Consider the following 13,938-nt stretch of genomic DNA (forward strand, 5'->3'; position numbering starts at 1 on the left):
TTAAAGATGCATTAACTACAATTTAGCACGAATACAGATAAATCAAGTAAACAATTGTCTAGAAGTGTTGTCTTCCTACATTCCAGCATATCGCTAAAATGTAAACCTCTTTATTTGACATTGTGTCTCTGGCTGTCATGACTACATATGACGTAGTTTCAGAGACAGGGTAGGATGAGCAAGGAGGAGCGGAGGCAGAAGAGGAGGGGATACTGCTTGATTTTGTTTTGACTCTTGCTTCACCCTTAATGGCTGAAAATCTGAGGAGAAGTTAGTTTATGTAGCTTTAAGCCATCTGCCATCTTACTGAACTGATGCTAAAGTTACTCTGCAAATATGTCAATGTAAAAGACTTGATATACCAATAATTTTCAAAAGTAAAGGTTTGCTGCTGAATTTGCAACATGTCAGCAGAATGCATATAAAATGACTGGTTGTCTAACTCACCAATTGTTCCACAATTTGTGTGTGTGTGTGTGTGTGGTTGTGTTTGTGTGAAATAGCATGAAGTCATCAACACTGGAACCAGCTTTGTCTGAACCGAATAAAGTGGACCGAACAACAATGGGATACAAGCTTATGAAACTTAATTTGTTATTTCACTGTGTGGGAGCTCTCTGTTTTATCCTTTAACGTTAACCTTTCCATGCTTGTGGGTTTGTGTCTGAATTCCCGCACCTTGTATTGTCTGCTACTCTGGTTTGCCCTTATTTTCTGTTTCTCGATCTGTTGCAGGTATCCTAAGATTATTTGCTGTGAGCTGTTCAGGCTTTCTTTCTCTTTTGTTGCATTTTATAATTCTGTGATTGTAATAACTTACATGATGTGTCTTCCTCATCTGACACAGGCCCTACGAGCCGGGTTGTGACATAATCAAGGGCTAAAAATCATACTGTGATTAAAAATCATCATGACACCAAAGCTGTGATAAAATCAAAATGCAGTTGGATTAGGGTTAAGGCAGTGATGTTTTCCCCCAGTCCTGTTCTCATAAACTGTGACAGCTAAATCTATTGGTCATAGGCCAAAACTACTCTGTAAACAACATGATTTTGCAGTAGGGCTTGCATTGGAATGCAATAATTACTGCTTTTAATGATCTATAATGGCATTTTAACATCTATTAAATTATAACTGGGTTTTAAATATAGTAACTGATTGGCATTTTTGGAATTAATATATTGATACATTTAAGCTTTTTTGTTCCCTTGCTGAGTCACTTTGTTAACTTCTAATATAGCCTACATTTTCTAGTTCTCCCTCCTTGGCTTATTGATGCATTGCTTTGATGTAATAAAAGTGCATACTACATCTTTTTAAAATCAGCACCGACTGCTCATCGGCCTGCCATGACACATTTTACTTTAATGACAGCTGGGCAACAGAGGTTGGACAAAGTATCATTTACACTTGATTAACCCCATTAACCATATCCTCATAATCTCCGAACACACCCTTGCATCTTTAAACCAAGTGCCATCTTTGGGATGCGATGCTAAAGAACATGCTTTGTCAATGCCAGTAAAATAAGATACTACGTTATCATCACCTTCAGCAGTTTTTTTGTATGTGTGTACAACAGTGCTGAAGTCACCCCATTTATCCAAGTGATAGAAATATTTTGGTAAAATCATTCCTAGTTGATATTAAATGATAAATGAATAAGTCATTATAATAGATATGCACTGAACAGTACAGAGTGAGCCAGTATAGGCACAATGGTGCTTTAAAAACTACAGGGTGCTACTAGGTGACCTACACAATATTAGGCAGGTGGTTTATTGCTGCGGCTTCTCAATGTACCTACAAAGACGATTTTAACATGCTGATATTTAGCAAATATGTTTAACATGTTCATGATGCTAGTGTGTTATAACTGTTACAATTAGAGGTGAAGACAAATATTATCTTTTTAGGTATTTTCCATAAACCAAACCACTGGAGATTAAACATTTGACCCGATTAAGGTACTAAAGTTACAATTTATCCTGACAAGGGTCCCAATGTCTTTATCAAACTTCATGGCAATTTATGCAATATTTCTTAAAATATTTCAGACACCCCCAAAGTCACCCTCACAATGGTTCCAAGTACAAAGTCAGCAGATTTCTGTACAAAAGTTCAGTTGAACTGACTTCATGTTGAACCAAGAAGCCATTTTATCTGAAGACCCATAGCTAAGGAACTGTTAAAGGAGTATGCACAGTGTAGCAGCATTTTTAGAAAGAGGGTGAGCATTGTTCCTCAAATGAAACCACTCCTAAACTTTGCTGGCTTCAGTTCATCGTATGTGCTCAACAGGCATGAAGAGCATGCACAGAGGAGAATAGCCAATTAGCTCAAATACCTTGGCACAAAGGCAGTAGTATAAAAAAAATACTACACCACTTACCGGAATAACTATAATTAAGTGAGTGCCAGCCCGCAAAATTAGAATAAACCATTATCTAAAAATACGTAAAGTAAAAACGTGTTACTACTGGTGCATGACAATTCCAGGAAAACAAATACCTTTAAATCAAATAGCGTCTCAGCTGCATAATCGCAGGGTATTATCTACCTCCTTCCGTGTCCATGCGGACTTCAGCATATTGGGAACACAAGCAGATTTCAATGAAACTGGGCCTTCAGTCTCAACTTTGTCATTCTGTGCCATACAACAGATTGGAAAAACACAGAGGTGGTAACAATGACCAAAAACTACTTAGAGCAAAATCTAAATAGATATTTTACGAGAACATCCAGGTCTCACTGAGGAATTATCATTGTTTTGTAACAATTTATTATTCTCTTTGGTAACATATTTTTCCTGTTGTATAGTTTAGCTGCTTTAGCGAGGTTTATGATTATATTTCTTTCGTTAAGATATATCTCGAGTATCCAGTTTGAAGATTTTTTTCTGACACGTTTTTTAAAACTGTGTACTATTTCTTCTATTTTCCAGTTGTATTCGGACCAATAAACATGTATAGTCATCATAGCACTGCTAAAACAACTGATCTAATGGTGACCTAAGACCTTTCCACAGTGCTGTACGAGTGCATAGTGGATCTGATCAGCTTGACTGACACTCTCTTCATGCAGGTTGTGTGATCAGCTAATGGGCGGCTAGTGAGGTCACGTGAAACTCCTTGTGTTCTTGGCTTCCTTCTTCCTGGTTGGTCTTTACTGATAACCTGAGTGTCTATGTCTGCAGAATTACTGGGTGTGTAAACTGCGCTGATGATGGCTTTTTAATCACTTGATACACATTTGGCATTTGAGGAGCCTGTTTGTTTTGTCAGTCTGTGAGTGTTTTTGGTTATAAACAATGTATTTTTGAAAGGCCTGGAATTAAGAGTAAGAACTCTGCACCAGTACTTGATTGTAATTATTGTTGCTGTGATAGTTGCCCAACACCCTGAAGTGACACCTGTCCTTGATATCTGATATTCAATTTCCTACAGTAATATTAAGGACATGACTTGCTGCCATTCTCTCTCTTACAGATTCTGACTTTACATTTGCTCTAAATGACTTTCAATCGTATTAGAGCACTGAAATATTGATATTTCCATAACTGCATTGATTTTCAAAGGCAAGGCTAACATACAGTACAAATCAACACACTAAACACAAATAGTAAAAACAATGTTTATGCAGACAATATCCATCCAATGTAAAGGATATCCATGAAAAACCAAAAAGATTCACAAAGACTCTTCACACCAACTTCTCAGCTGTCACAATTTACCCGTAGCAACCACATTACAAAGAGTCGTGTTTTGATACACTGCAGATGGCAATTCCTAGCATCAGTCTGGTTGGTACGAGTTCTTTGCCCTAGCGAGGTGGAAATCCCCTATGTAGCCCTCCCCTCCCCCTGAACCCTCCTCTGTCCCCACGGAAACTTGGTCGGTTTCTTTCACGGCCTCTGTCCCCGCCTCTTCCTACATTAGGCCCACCACGTCCCCCTCTGGGTGGTCCGCCACCACGTTCCGACTTCAGTTTAACAGGAGATTTGGGACGCAGCCTCTCTATTTCCTCAGTGCATCCAGACAGGTTGGAGTTTGGCAAGGCAAAATGTGAGGCATAGGTCTCTGGGTTAAAGTTACTATTTGTCAAAGTAGGCCCCACTGTCAACCAGCCTAGAAAGAGACGATGACAAAACAACACGGGTGAGATGCAGAGAAACGTGACGCTAAGAAACTTAAAGCAAACATACGACTTGCAGCTGTCACTTAAATTTCCCACAGTAAGACTACTGTATTTCCATCTCACCTGGTCTGATGGTCGAGTCTCGTCCAAACAGGTGGAGCCTCCTGCGGCCCAAACAGAAATGCTCAATGATGTGGAAGATCTCCACAGGCTTTTCTACATTTCCCATCTCAGGCTCCTCAGTGATGATCAAGTCAATGTCCACGTTGGCATGGATGAAATCACCATCAGTACTCCTACGAACTGTTCCTTTGATTCCCATTAGGCAGTGTTCCTGAGGGAAATGGCTTGTATATGTCACTGAACATCACATGTTACACTGGTTTGACTTAAAATGTATAATGTTTAAATGAGCCTTGTAAACTTTACATTGAGTGTCTATAAGTCAAATAGACATTTATTACATGATGTAATATTTACATTAATATGAACAGGTATTCCACATGTCCTCTGGGCCTGTGTGTGTTCACTGTACCTTGGTCCTCTGGAATACTGCTTTTGGATCCAGTGTCTTGGTCTTGCCAGGGTTATTCTTGTTGGTCTTGATCCAACAGATATCCTCACACCGCCTAAAGCCCCACTTCCTCAAACACTGAAATAGGTGTAGTAATGTTAGGAATTATGGTAAAATAGGCTCTGGCAAAGCTAAAGGAGATTTTAATTTAGGTCTGTTAATACTGACTTTTAAATACAAGTTAGTGAGAGTTCATGTATTGACATTAAGACAGCAGTGTTTTTAAGAAACCAAAACCTGTGAACTGCTGTAAAGCATGGCTTACTCTGCAGTGCGGTTCTACTCTCACTAAGTTTATGAGCAATGTTTTGGTTTTTGAGCCAGTTTGACTGGTTAGATGTTGTTTTTGAAAGAGCATACAAGACTTTGTAGCCATTGTAGAAAAACAACATTCCACATACTTACTTGACAACAAACTGGATATCTGTGGCATTTCTTAAAGCTGGTATTTGCTACCAACATTAGCAAAAAGACCACAATAACAGGAAAACACCTTTTACAGCAGCCGGTCTGCAACGAAATATCTAAACTAGCTTTAAAAATAAAAAAAGCTGTGAATTATTTGGTGATCAACTCTAATAAAAATGTTTTCATTGGGAAAACACACACACACACACACACACACACACACACACACACACACACACACACACACACACACAACACCACACACGAGCATGACAGATTATATGTCACCGGCCACTTTATTAGGTACAACTGTATGCACTTCAGTGCAACACGTCTGCCTTAACATCTGTGTTTATGAAGCTCAAAATGTTTCAGTTTTTGGTGAAACTGTCATAAATGTATACATTCAATGATGTTTATTATTGAGGTCATAGTTAAACGTGGTGTTGTACTGGACTACATTATATTCACCGGCCGAAATACAAGAGAGGGTCAGAATACTGAATTGCATAAAATTGTACATGTGTATCTATTAAAGTGGCAGGTGAGTGTATATATAAAAGCTCAAATTTAAAAGTTAACGTCTGTAAAAACAACCAAAGAAACGACAAACTGTGGGGGAAACTGTGCCTACATGTTCAATGTGAAAGAAAGTTGCTGGGAAAAGCATGTAAGACAAGAAAATCTATTTTTGAACTCAAAGTGTGACTCAGTGTCGCTGAAGAGGAGATAAATCACAAGAGTGGCAGGCAACTGATTAACAAAGAAAACAATACTGTTCGTTTGACAGCATTCTGCGGATGAACCAAGACGTTTCTGCAGTGGGTGGGGGTAGGAATGCTTGCACCCTAAATAGTGCGGTTTGAACTGACAACATGTTTCAAGGGAGCTGAGACACTTCAGCCCTATTGTCAAACTATTGCCAAAGGCAGCTGTAAGCAGAACCCAGAAGGAGCGAGTTCCTGAATGATTCAAAGTCATGTTGGCAAACACATAGTAAAAGTAATACACTAGACTTAAGTTTCACAATCAGCAGAGAATATGAGTTAAATGAACCTAGGTGTTTAACATGCACCCCTGACTGAGTGAAAAATCTGTTACCATTCTGCCCAAGTCCAGACCCTCACCAGAGCCACACCAGAGAAAAACAAAGGAGCGTAGAGCTGATATCTCTTCAATTTCCAGTTTCATGATCTACAGCAGCACAGAAAAGAGAAGAGCAGTGAGTGAAAATGGATACTGTATATCATTCACTAATTAGAGGACAGCATAGCTTACTGGGCAATCTGTAATTACTAGTTTTCTTTATTTGATAACATGGCCTGGTCAAAACCGAGGTCACATTATCAAAACTCTACAGGCAAAACTGAAGTGTGGACAACACTGAGTCATTAGTCCCTTTTTATTTGCTTCCTTCACCTGCTGCTTTAAAGTGCCTTAGATTTGTGTTATTGCTCATCTACTTTATATTTCACTTGTATTATGTGGCATTCATGTGGACGGCAAAGTAAGAATTTCATTGTACAAGGAAACAAATTTCCTAACTGTGCATGTGACAAATAAACACTTTGACCTTGACCTAAAGACACCTGCGCACCTTGTGCTGGGAAAAACTACCAGCAATTAATTTCCAAAATAAAATATTTTCAGCTTATCCAAATATGACAGACCTGTTCCACAAGTGGTTTACGGTCATGAGTTACTAGGTGTGTCACTCAGTTGGTGCGTCACACTTATCTCTTCCTGTAATTGCCACCAGTGATACTATTGTAAATTGCTGATAAGGTCATGACAACGCATCAACAAGTGCCAAATGCAGACAAGCCAAACACGTATACGTACATCATCCCAGGTCCAGAAACGTTCAGAAACATACATCATCCCAGGTCCAGAAACGTTCAGTGTGGCTAATGCCTGATTCTCTGTAGTATTCCTCTAAGGGAGGCTCGAGCAGAATTACATCGAACTTGCACTTCAGATCCTGCAGGTCAAAGTGTTCTGGGTCAGCCTGGAGGTACCTAAACACAGAAACATACACACACACACACGCTGCAAATAGAGGCAAGTCTTTTCAAAACAGTTGATGCCAACTTAAAATTGCCAGTGTATTTTTAATCAATGTTATTTTCCACTAGTGTCAATACTAAGAAATCACAAAATATCTAAGCTAACGTTAACATCATAGGCTGACATACATGGGAGGAGTGTTGGTGCTGGAAATGAGTTCATCCTTTAGTCTAATCAGCTCTCGAAGTTTAGGGTATTCTTCAAATCGGTCAGCCAAGCCTGAAGCACAGAAGACGGAGAGGTCAGACGCTTGCACGAACACGCACCGCACATATTAACACGCGCACACAGGTGAGTACATGCTTACCAACATCTCTAATGAAGTTTTGTGGCCTGTGCCCAGTGTCCACAAAATGCTGACAGTAGTCATTGTGAGGGTTCAAACTCTGGGTGCCCTGAGAATGAAAGAACAAACACATTACAATAAATTTATCATAATACACATTGAAGGTATGAAGTTGGAGAAACTTACTAGAAACTGCAAGTTCTAATACACATTCTGCAACATCTACAAATAACTTTTTGATATTGCAGTGAAAACATCTTTCTAAATAAAGGCCAATAATGGAAATCCTTCTGCTTGCTGACAATGCACTCTGGATTACGCAGATTACTTTCATGTTACTTGGACCTGTCAACCCGTTTACTCCCTCTGGGTAGCGGTGACTGAGAAACTCTCCACCATCTTGAGCTGTAGAATCCCCCCCATCCCCATCCCCATCCCCGTCACTCTGCCTGCTTGGTGATGTCACAGAAGTCAACCACCTACCAGTTAAATATAAAAGCCCACTTCTTATCTCTCTATCACCGAGAAAACAATCTTTCTAAACTGGAAATCTAAAAATTCATTACATATCAACCACTGGAACAACCTTCTTATAGAATATATCACACTAGAGAAAATATCATCCACCCATAAGAATAATATACCAACCTTTACTGGCACTTGGAATCCATTTCTAACCTCTTTTAACTTAAACCACTTAAAAAAAAGAAATCCTTCTTTTGAAAAGCATTCCGACTACACATGTGATCCTCTAACTGTTAGTCTAACATGAACAAAGCAATCTAAAAATAAAGTCCTTGGTTGAACAAAAGCATAGAATGTTAACAGTAATTACAGGTGTAGTTCATGGCTGAAGCTTTTGTCAGTAGTTTCCTCATACTGAATACACAATGTTCATAACCAAAGTTGTTTCAACATTTTAGTCACAGGTTGTGAAACTTAACAGCCTAAGCTCACAGAATGATGCTGCGTGAGACACTGGAGTTAAGTACGTTACTAACATTCCTCTATGACCACTAGCTTAAATAAACAGCCAAACATCATTTCGTAATGACACAGCAAAAAATTCCACTGACTACTTTGACTTTTTTTGTTTTTTTTGTTTTTGTTTTTTAGTCTCAAACAAATGTCATATGTCTTCATTTTGCTCCATATTGTCTGGCCATCATGTATATTTGGAGCATTTTGAAAATGCGGGTAAATATAGACTTTTGGCACTTTAACAGGACTCCAGACTAACATTTCTTACGGGTGGCACTAGGGCCACCAAGTGTCTCAGATGATGGCACCACCTCTGTTTTACAATGAAATGCAAAAGTTATTTTGAATAACCTTACCATCCAAAGTGCATAGCCTACATTTGTAATGAAAGTCAGAGAGAGAGAGACTTATGGATCACAATAAATGGGAAAAATCACTTCTGGAACAAGTTTCCAGCTCTTTTTAAGTAGTCACTGTAGTGCTCTATAGCCTAGAAGGCAACGTGATGATGATGACGACGATGATGCTGATGCTGTCATATTTCAATTTGTAGCCCGATTTTCTTCTGAGGAAGAATTTCTGCTCTTTGGTGAGCTCTCTCACCTGCCTGGCTAGTACCAGCTCATTTACTACAACTTAAAGGAGGACCTGATGGTGGGTTTTGGCCACTACTAACTTTAAACTGGTATGTATGTTTGACTTAAGTGTTTGATCCACTCAGTCCACAATGACACTGACGTCCGCGCAGCGTCTCTCGTCAGACCAGCTGTCTATCAGCAGGAGGACAGTGTGGCCCTCAGTGACACCAGGAGCCTGATCCATCAGAAGAGATTCAAGTACAAAGTTTCCAACACATAAAAAGGATAACAGGTGATCTAGCTGATTTAAGCAGCTGCCTGTGGTGATTACACTAAATGTGCCAAATGAACTTGAAGTGTAAAAAAGGGGTCCAGGGATGTTGTGGATCTTCACATTTGATAGTTTAACGAAGGCTAGCTTGAGGAAGAAGCTAGAGACAGAATTGGCCTTTTTCTGTGCTCTCTAGAGCTGCTCTTTTATTAAGAAGACCGCCGGGAACAGCACAGCAACAACAGAACACACCGAACACAAGGCTAACAGGTCCCGCCAACCCTGAACTAAACACATCCTGCCGAGAGGAGCAATATGGGGGGATCCCACCAGGTGCTTCCCCCACAGGTATTCTGGGGGACCCAGCCAAGTGTCTCTCCGCCCCGGCGCTAAAATAGTTTAGAAGCCTCTGCTTTGTAAGACAGGCGAGTGACAGACCTGCAGACCTGTTTATTTTGCAGGTGAACCCAGTGTGATCCTCGAACAAAAGTCAATCATACCTTAGATAAATTTGGTCACAGAATACGACTGATCACTCGCAGTCTGGAGCCCTGACTAATTTGCATCACCAAGCCATTTGAAATTCAGTGTGTTGAACCTTAATACAACCATGGCTTCATTCAAAGCGTTTGACACGACTAATTCGAGTAATGCTGGTGAGAAACCCAACATAAGCAACTGTTACATGTACAGTACCTGTCTGGTTGGATTTCCTTTTGATGTGGCTGAGGTGGTGTCATTTTCTTGTTATCATTATTTTAAAGTTTCATTTTTAAAGATGTACATTAAAAGACACAATGTACAGCTACAGTGATCTTAAAACGCTGGTACTGCACCAGTACTTAATACATCTATAAACCAAACTATCTTCAAATATTTAAATCAATCACACAATGAATTATTCCCAGACTTAAAACATTACCAGCTTGTCAAATTATGATAATGAAAAACTGACTTTTGGTTTCTTTTCCACATAGGTTTTGAGTTCCTGGATTACCAGTCAGTGCAAATTCATATTTATCTGTTTCCTCTTCCTGCAATTCTCACCAGTGTCATAACAACTAGCGAGACAAAAAGAATGCATACACCATGCTACATAACTCCCCCCATTTCTGCATTCCCAAATTAAACATGTAGATTACATCCCACACCTCTGGACACTGATGACCTCACCTTAGTTACATTTGGCACTGAATTTCTCTACAGCGTGACCCTTCAAAATGAAGCGTTAACCTCCCTAGCTTATCTTATCCAATAACTATGAGGGGACTTTGAAGGGACTATTTAACAAACTGAAGGGGTAGCTCTGGCGCCCTCTGCTGCCTCTATGTGGGACTCTTGAAGGAGGAATGTGCATTTAATAGTGAGGTCAAACTTTATACCACACATATCAGAAGGTGATACCCTTATATAGATGACCTAAATGCTCTGGGCAGGTGAAAAGGAAGAACTCCACTTTGCAGCCTTTACTCAACAGCTGGAACCATAATCTCAGATTACCCACATCGAAGTCTTCAGGCAATATCAGTTTGCTGGGCATAAGCAGAGTAATTCTGGATCTTTCCACAGTTATATTCAGAAATGAGATTGACTGGAGCACACTTCTACTAGTTGCTTCAAACTATCCACAAAGCTTAAAAACAATTTACCAGTTGGACAAAGTTAGTTTTACATACTTTTTTGTCTGCTGTTGTAGTGTTTTATAATGCTGCATTTCCAGCAAAGTACCCGATGCTTTTTATTCCCAGGACCTAAAGCCCGAGAACTGTCCCTGGGGTAAAAGTCCCTTGAGCGCATTGTGATGTCCACAGCAGGGCCAAAGCCCAGGGAAGATTAAACAAATCAGCCTGCTAACATAAACGCATGATAGTCGGCAGTAGGGCTGTAAGAATGCTGCAGGTGAAATGATTGCTATGCTTCACAAATACCAGCGTTGGAAGTCTGTCTGCAGGCAAAACTGATACAATCACTTTCTGCAAGTACCGCATGTGCATTTTTTGTTACCCACTGAGGCTTTATTGCATGTACAGTAATAAGCATTGTAGTGTGAATACAAAAACATGCCCAACACTGACCACTTTTACGGTTTTTGCCCGCAGTTGGAGCTCTTGTAGCTACTTTATGCATTCAGGAAACTGGTTTATTTATATCAGTGAAGTATGTGTAAAAAGGAAGAGGCAGCAAGTTGTCAAACCTTAAGGAAAGTACTTGAGTCTTTGTACACCTCTTCATATGGGTTGCTTTCATCCAGCTGTTGCACCTCCACTTCATCCTAACACACACACACACACACACACAAACACACTGACATTTCATCTATGAACAGAACCTTTACCTGAATGTCAGGAACTTGTGGTTGGTACATGAAAACAACTGAAAGGAATGTTTACATAATTTGTAAAACAAGTGAAATAACAATGATAATAAAGTTATAGCCATTAGCTAGTATAGTGAAGGGCTTACTGTAAAATTGTCAAGATTCTTAGTTTCAAATCAGTCACATGAAAAACAGAGTACATTTCTCTCAACACACAAATTAATCTCAAAATTATCCATAAGTATCCTTCATATTTCAGTGTTCAAATATTTAAATTGATAAATCAATGATACATCCCGACATCCACCAAGCATCATTTAAACATGTTAACAGCCTCTGTTGGCTTTAACCCAAGTAGATTCATAATGCTATAATGTGATTACACTCACTTTTTGTTCTTCTACATCCTCCTCTGTGTCCTCTCCCTCCGTCTGAGGTTTCCTTTTAGAAGGTGGGACTAAATTATCAAATGAAGCCCTGGAAAACACAGTCAGCCCATACTCAATCTTAGATTTGATTTCCCACTAAAGCAATAAGTCAACATTTTGGCACCAACAATGGCAATGAGACCAAACTGGTAAGCAAGATGAACAAATGTTTACAATGATATGCCAAAGAAAAAAAAAAGCAGGGGAGGTAGAAAAGTGAAAAAAAGATGGTGAATGTGTGTACAAACGGGAGGGGAATCACACAATATTGGTCAGTTTGTATGAAACTTGCAAAATACCACCAGAAAAGATTGATTTGTTCATTTTGAACCAGCACTAAAAGCATTTCCTACAAGTTGCATAACAGAAGTGAACGGAAACACACACACACTGGCATTGTCGTTTACTGAATTTCAAAATTTGGTTAACAAGAGTGCAACATTTGAATGGAAAAATCCACTGAGCATATAAATTTATCTCACTTTTCTGCTTTATACTGCATTCCTCCTTTGTTCTTTTTGTGATTACTGACCCATTTGGGCAGCATGTTCCATTATTTTATGGTGGTTATTGGCATCTTACCTGCATGTTTCTCTTGTCTCCTCTATCTCTTTCAGTTCATCTCTACTGTTCAGGATAGATCCGATACTGTCTGCGCTTTCAGCTCCCAGCTGTGGACAAACAAGAATTATTAATGGTCGAATTTTGGTACTTTTCTTCTGTATTATATAAAGCACACTCTGCATATGTATTTATTAATACCACACAGCGTATATGTTCACCCTTTATGTACATATCACATAAAATAACCTTGGAAACTTATGTTTTTTTTATTTATATGTATCCAACTGACATGTTTTGAAGCTGTGATGTCATTTTTGCTGTATAGCTCAAACAGCTTCAACCTGTTGATGCCATTCATTCACATTTACAATGAAGTTAGCGTTATTTGCGCTTTGTGTCCACTCGAAGGCGACTAATCGAAATGCTTGTCAGAGGGATGTCAGCTAGGTTATCATGATTTGTCTTTGTACAAATTTGAATGCTTAGCGCTAGTTATCTATCAGTGACACCGTTTATCAATGGACATAGCTGACTGGTTAAGTTCCTGATTAGCTAAGTTACTTGCTAACAACAAAGGCTAATTACTTGCCAGTTGTGCTAAAAGCTGCCGCCTTGGTTTTTGTCGCTCGCGAATCTCTTGCAGTCTGCTATCCATTTCAGCCCTTGTAATATTTTCTAATTAACCATTAAGTGCCCGCGATCATTGTTACAGCAAAACGTTTCACATGAATCTGGTTGGAAAGATGGTCAACAACCAGCTAACATGAAGCAGCCGCTAAAAATCACAATGGGTGCACTCGTTATGCATACCCGGGGCGTTCGGGTGTGATGTAAGGCCTTGAAGGAGGTGGAGTTTACTTTAGTTGCTATAATGGATGTGGACCTAAAAAAGAGCTACTCAATGGTTGTTCGCAGTTGCTTATGTATACTGAGACGGGTCTTGTATCTGTGACGGTCTTGGAAGCCCGGTTAAAGCAGGTCGTCCGGCGAAGGAAGCCATTTATCGCGTGCTGACTCCGCCTATCTGGGCGAGTATCGGCGTACGCTGGTTTTAATCAACAGTGAACACTTTTGTGAGTGACTGGGCACCGTGTGATGATGTCACTATATGGGGCACATAATTTTAACGTTTACACATTCCTCCTCCAATTAGAGACTAAATACTAGATAGTCAGGGCGCTTTGTAGTCCATCTGTATTTCCTTACTCCCTCTCCCCCCTACACACATATATTGTACATGATACACACAAACGCAAGGAAAATCATCTTATAAAGTATTTCAGTCCGTTATATACACACACAGAGAAAGAGGGAGATGGAGAGATTC

General features: G+C 39.6%; 1 protein-coding gene across 1 annotated transcript; it reads right to left on the bottom strand.

The window, feature by feature from the left end:
• Positions 1-3,619: 3,619 nt before the first annotated feature.
• On the bottom strand, positions 3,620-13,656 carry mettl14 (methyltransferase 14, N6-adenosine-methyltransferase non-catalytic subunit). The gene is made up of 11 exons (XM_020602198.1): positions 13,201-13,656; positions 12,630-12,718; positions 12,009-12,096; positions 11,497-11,574; positions 7,494-7,581; positions 7,315-7,405; positions 6,996-7,137; positions 6,221-6,313; positions 4,673-4,789; positions 4,261-4,471; positions 3,620-4,127 (listed from the first exon to the last, which is right to left on the bottom strand). Exons 1-11 carry the CDS (start codon positions 13,264-13,266, stop codon positions 3,823-3,825), a joined length of 1,368 nt encoding a protein of 455 aa, XP_020457854.1. The 5' UTR covers positions 13,267-13,656; the 3' UTR covers positions 3,620-3,822.
• Between the last annotated feature and the right edge of the window lie 282 nt (positions 13,657-13,938).

Source organism: Monopterus albus, unplaced genomic scaffold (assembly GCF_001952655.1).
Source record: "Monopterus albus unplaced genomic scaffold, M_albus_1.0 scaffold54.1, whole genome shotgun sequence".
Taxonomy (NCBI): Eukaryota; Metazoa; Chordata; class Actinopteri; order Synbranchiformes; family Synbranchidae; genus Monopterus; species Monopterus albus.